Source organism: Auxenochlorella protothecoides (assembly GCF_000733215.1).
Source record: "Auxenochlorella protothecoides strain 0710 unplaced genomic scaffold scaffold101, whole genome shotgun sequence".
In the NCBI taxonomy this organism is placed as follows: domain Eukaryota; kingdom Viridiplantae; phylum Chlorophyta; class Trebouxiophyceae; order Chlorellales; family Chlorellaceae; genus Auxenochlorella; species Auxenochlorella protothecoides.
In genome coordinates this window covers 38,574-43,624 of record NW_011934437.1, presented here as the reverse complement: position 1 = coordinate 43,624, position 5,051 = coordinate 38,574, and the positions used below count along the sequence as shown (strand labels likewise).

The window sequence follows — 5,051 nt, the reverse complement described above, 5'->3', positions numbered from 1 at the left end:
CACTCCAAAACCCTCCCCCCCCCCTCCCACCCCCCCAACACCAGTGCCTCATCCCCGAGATCCGGTTCCTGCTGGACGGCGAGGCTGGGCTGTCCACCTACCTGGACCGCCTGCTGCAGCGGCAGGGCTCCGCGGTGGTGTGCGTAGCGGAGGGAGCGGGCCAGCACTTCTTCGACACCCCCCACCGTGACCGCGCCGCCGACCGCGACGTGGGCCCCTGGCTTGCGGCGGCTCTCAAGGAGCGGCACCCGGGCGCCTACGTCAAGTACATCGACCCCTCCTACCTCGTGCGCAGCGTGCCCACCGTCTCCAGCGACCGCACCTACTGCAAGGTGCTGGCGCACAACGCGGTGCACGCCGCCTTTGCCGGCTTCACGGGGACCACGGTGGGCCTGGTGAACACACACTACGTCCTGCTGCCCATCCCCTTTGTCACCCAGGCGCCGCGGCGAGTGGACCCGCAGGGCAACCAGTGGAACCGGCTGCGTGCCGCCAACGGGCAGCCCAACTTCACTTGAGAGCCGGGAGATGAGGGAATGCCAGGCTCGCTGTGTGTGAACAGCTATCACAACCAGAAATAGGAAAAGCGGGCGTTGCCAGGAGAGGAGCAGGGGGGGTGTACAAGTCAGGTTAGGGTCGTGGATACAGGGAGAGGCACTGCGGAGGCCGCCGTGCAGCGGGACAACACAGGCTCCACGCCGCTCAATCGTCGTCCCGCTCCGGGGGTAGGCCGCAGGGGAAGAGCATGTTCTGTACGAAGTTGTACTTGACCCGCCCGATGGACTCGTTCTCCGCGATGGCGTGGTAGGTGGCCAGGGAGTGGTGGCCCACCAGGGAGGCGTAGGTGTCCCGCTTGATGTTCAGATTCCACTCGAATCGGGTCGTGTCCGCGTGGCCCGTGCCCACATATTTGGACTGCAGGTGCTCGAGCTGGCTGTTGATGTTCAGCCGGTCCTGCAGGGTCTGCGCCATGCCCGGCCACAGCTATTGGATCCTTGTCCTATATATTCATCAGATGCGGAGGTTGGCTTGGCATTCGCTCCATAAGGCAGAGGGCGGGTCGCTGCCCCATGCGCGCAAGTTCTGATCGCATGGGAAGGCGCGCCAAACTGCTCGCCCTTGAGGCCTTAATCGCCCCTCCCCCACTCCCCTCGACACACCAGCATGCATGAGGCCAATACACACATGCAATGTCATCACAGTTTATAGGTGCAATTGACCATTTAAAGTCTGAGTGTAAGCTTTCCTCTTGAATCAGGCTGGGACGTGCCCATGCAACCTCGTCTTGATGCGCTAGGCTAATGGTAAACACTAAGCGAAGCTGGCTGGGGTGCCAAGAAAACGCCAGTCTCTAGTCATGAACCCTAAACTCAAACTCCCAAAATATGAGGTAAAGGAATATACTTTGCCAAAAACTATCTAACTGTGGGTGCTGGCTTACAGAGCAGCAGTGAAGATAGGGAGAAGCAGCGACCTGGGCTGTCCCACGGCAGCACTGCAGATTATAGTCCAGGGGGAGCACATCCAAGCACGTGTGAGGCAGGCCTCCAGTATGACCCACACACCGCGCCTCTCCTACCCGCGGCGCACATTGCGCTTGACCTTGACCCTCCTCCGCGCCGACTCGGACTGGGAGTTTGAGCCGAGGGAGAAAGCCCCAGGCATGCCCCCACCAAAGGCGTTGGGCACGGCCTCCCCTCCCATACCGGGCTGAGCTGGCTGCTGCTGCGCTGCTCCAAACCCAAAGGCGGGCTGAGGGTTTGCGCCTGCAGAGACAACGGGCCCAGGTGGGGAAGGTGCTGGGTTCACCGCTCAGATGTGGCAAGGCAGCCGGGGTGCAGGCGCAGCAGCTGCAGAGCTCGAGCCGTGTCGTCGCATGCGCATGCACCGCAGAACAACACCCAACACAGTCCGACAGTGTTCTCTGCTCACCAAAGGCCGGTGCAGACTGAGCAGCCCCAAAGGCGAAGCCTCCCTGCTGTTGGTCGGGCGCCTGGCCAAAAGCCCCCATTGCCTGCTGCGGCTGGGCTCCAAACCCGCCAGGAGCAGCTGCCGGCTGCCCAAAGGGATTGGGCTGCGGCTGCCCAAAGGGATTGGGCTGCGGCTCTAACCCCCCTCCCCGCACTCCCCCTAAACTCCCTTCGGCTCCCCCAGCTCCGCCCCGTACCTACCTTCCCTAGCCACCCCCCCCCAAACCCGCGCAGCCCTTCGCTCGTACTGCACCTCCCCCGCTCCCTTTCTTGCTCCTCCCCGCCGCCGCCGGCCCGGCCGCCCCCGGCGCGCCGCCCGACTTCCCCGACCTGGCCGCCGCGGCCGCCGCGGCACCCGCCCCCTTAGACTACTTGGGCCGCCTCGTCGTCCGGCAAGCCCACCCCGCCCCTGCGCCTTTCGCCTTCCCCGCTCTCGCCGCCGTCCAGCAGGTGCACCACCCCCTCGATTTCCGGGTGCAGGCGGGCGAGGCGCTGGTGCCGCCCCTGCCGCCAAAGCCAAAGGACGTCGCCGGCGAGGCAGCTGCAGAGCTGGGGGCTGCGCCAAAGCCAAAGGACGTCGCCGGCGAGGCGGCTGCAGAGCTGGCACCCCCCGTCGCTCCGAAGACAAAGCCTGCCTGCGGTGCCGCGGCGCTACTAGCGGGCGCCGACGTCCCGCCCGCGCCAAAGGTGAAGGCGGCGGGCAGGGCTGGGCTGCTCGCCCCGCCAGCCGAGAAGGCAAACGTGGTGTGGCCGGGGTCGGCGGCGGGCGCCGAGCTCGTCCGCCCCGCTCCAAAAGTGGGCGTGCTGGACGAGGCAGCGGGCGTTGCGACCGCCCCGAAAGCGAAGCTGCCGGGCGCAGCAACCGAGGCGCCGGCACTCGGCGCGCCAAAGAGAGGCGCCGGCGCCGAGGCAGCGGCTGCAGCTCCTTCCGCGGCAGGGGTGGCTGCAGCTCCGCCAAAACTAAAAGTGGAAGCAGAGGACGGCGCCGTGCCAAAAGTGGTGGATGGCAGGCCGCCCAGCCCCGCACTGGCTGACGCTGCGGCGGGGGCGGCGGCGCCAGCGCCAAAGAGCGCTGCGGAGGTGGCCGGCGCTGACGTCACGGCCTCCGTCGATGCCGCCGCCGAGGCGGCCCCGAAGACGAAAGGCGCCGGCTCGGCTGCGGAGGGTGCGGCGCCGGGCGCCGAGGCTCCAAACAGGCCGAAGGCGGGGGCGCTGCCGGCAGAGGCCCCGAATGGCACGGCCGCCTGCGGCGCGGTGTTGCCGGCGGCGCTGGACGTTGCTGGGGCGCTGCCAAACCCTGTGGGTCCGGTGGATGGGCCGAGCGCTGGGCTCGGGGAGCTAGCAGCTGCCCCAAAGAGGGGAGGCGTTCCCGTGGCCCCAAAAGTGAAGGCTGGGGCCGGGGCGGACGCCGCCGCGGGGGCGGTGTCCTGGCTGGCAGCGGCCGCCGGGGCACCGAACGAGAAGGCCAGAGGTGCAGTCTGGGAGGCTGGCACCTCGCTTGCGGGCGCTGGCGCCGCGCTTGAGGACGCCGAGGCGCCGAAGCTGAAGGCTGCCGGGATGGAAGCAGCCGGGGCGCTGTCTGCTGCAGCGGGCTGCGAGCCGGACGCGAGCCCGGCGCTGCCCACCCCAAAGGAGAAGGCAGGCGCTGAACCCGTGGTCGTCGCTGGGTGGGCGCCGCCCCCCTGGCTCTCCTCAATCTCCTTGGCCACTGCGGCAGTTGCTGCCTCAGACGCCGCCTTGTTTGCCTGGAGTGATGGGTAGAGCATGAGAGCGCAAAGGCGGAAGAGTGACGACGGCACAGCGAGGTTTGGCTTGGCAAGAGGGTCTACGGGTGGAAAATTTCCTTTCATAGCATGTTTCTCAAGCATACACACCCAATCTCAAGACCGCCCCACCTTGAGCAGGGCCTCCCCCCATCCGCCGCTGCCGCTCGTGGCCGGCGCCGCCTCGGCTACCTTGTCGGTCGCAGGCGAGGCGGTCGAGGGCGCAGCCCCAAAGCTGAAAGCCGCCTCCGTCCCCGCCTTGGCCGCCGCCTCCGTGCCGGCCGCTGCCCCAAACTTGAAGGCTGGGACGAGCGAGGTGGAGGACGCGCCGGCCGAGGCAGCCGGCGCCCCGAAGCTGAAGGCGGCGGGCACACCAGAACCGGCCGCCGGCCGCGTCTGCTCCTCGATCGCCTTCTCTGCCGCCTTGGCCGCAGCCTTCGCCGCAGCAGCGTTTGACTCGAGGAAGGCGGCACCCCATCCGCCGCCGCCGTTGGCCGCTGGCGCGGCCGGGGCGGCGGCCGTCGCAGCGCCGTGCTCTGGGCCGCTGGCCCGCTCCTCGGCCTCGTCGGACGAGTCGCCGGGCAGTGGGGAGCGGGCCGCCTCGGCCACCGCCGCCGCCGCAGCCCCGCCCGCACCCATCCCGGGCCTCGGGGGCGAGGGGGGCCTGGCGCTCGAGCCCACGGGAGGAGCGCGGGCCTTGCGCCCCGCATCCCCCACCCCAAACTCGAAAATGGGCACGGTGGACGCTGCGGCCGCCGGCCCGACGGCAGCCACCACGGCCGCCACCTGACGCTCCGTCGCGGCGTCCCGGGACCGCCCAAACTCGTAGACGGGGCCGGCCACGGCACCATTGGCCTGCGGGGGGGCGGTCGTCGCACCCGGTGCCGTCTCGCGACCGCCCGTCCTCGGCTGGTCAGGGGTCTGGCTGGTGCCCTGCTGTGCGTCACGGCCCGTCGCACCAAGCAAGGGCTCAGCGCCGAACTGGGAGCCGGCCTGCGCGGCGGGGGCCTCGGCGCCGGCCTTCCGCCCTGACGCTGGGGTGTCTCTGCCAGAGTCCTGAGGCGTCCACCCCCTCCCCTCCCCACACGGCTTCAGGCTGCTCGACATGGCCGCGGTCGAGGGGTGAGGCTTGGCCGGGGCGCGGGCTCGGGCGCCCGCCTCCAGAACTTCTGGCTGGAAGGAGATGCCGCCAAAGGCCACGCAGGACTGCGGGCGCGCCTCGCCGGCCTCGTCCAGTCCGCCTGGGGTGTGGCACGCAGGGCGGGAGGCGGGTTTCGGTACGATGGAGTGGCAATGGTCCGGCGGGCAGGCTGCCCTC

General features: G+C 69.3%; 4 protein-coding genes across 4 annotated transcripts in view; 1 reads left to right on the top strand and 3 right to left on the bottom strand.

Moving 5' to 3' along the window:
* F751_0280 (6-phosphofructokinase 5, chloroplastic) overlaps positions 1 to 518 on the top strand; it is a gene marked incomplete at both ends in the record, with an annotated part of 4,057 nt that extends 3,539 nt beyond the window's left edge. Inside the window, one exon of the mRNA XM_011403271.1 lies at positions 45 to 518. Coding sequence (XP_011401573.1) covers positions 45 to 518 — 474 coding nt within the window. The remainder of the gene's footprint in view (positions 1 to 44) is intronic.
* A 184-nt stretch (positions 519 to 702) lies between these two features.
* Positions 703 to 972, bottom strand: F751_0279 (Uncharacterized protein; the record flags this gene model as incomplete). Its single annotated transcript, XM_011403270.1, has 1 exon — positions 703 to 972. One exon carries the CDS (start codon positions 970 to 972, stop codon positions 703 to 705), a length of 270 nt encoding a protein of 89 aa, XP_011401572.1.
* Positions 973 to 1,575: 603 nt separating this feature from the next.
* On the bottom strand, positions 1,576 to 2,011 carry F751_0278 (hypothetical protein; the record flags this gene model as incomplete). Its single annotated transcript, XM_011403269.1, has 2 exons — positions 1,576 to 1,766; positions 1,933 to 2,011. 2 exons carry the CDS (start codon positions 2,009 to 2,011, stop codon positions 1,576 to 1,578), a joined length of 270 nt encoding a protein of 89 aa, XP_011401571.1.
* A 322-nt stretch (positions 2,012 to 2,333) lies between these two features.
* The window catches only part of F751_0277 (hypothetical protein), a gene marked incomplete at both ends in the record, with an annotated part of 5,572 nt that continues 2,854 nt past the window's right edge, over positions 2,334 to 5,051 (bottom strand). The window contains 6 exons of the mRNA XM_011403268.1: positions 2,334 to 2,474; positions 2,597 to 3,267; positions 3,622 to 3,715; positions 3,866 to 4,189; positions 4,415 to 4,588; positions 4,901 to 4,974. Of these exons, the coding sequence (XP_011401570.1) occupies positions 2,334 to 2,474; positions 2,597 to 3,267; positions 3,622 to 3,715; positions 3,866 to 4,189; positions 4,415 to 4,588; positions 4,901 to 4,974 (1,478 nt within the window). The remainder of the gene's footprint in view (positions 2,475 to 2,596; positions 3,268 to 3,621; positions 3,716 to 3,865; positions 4,190 to 4,414; positions 4,589 to 4,900; positions 4,975 to 5,051) is intronic.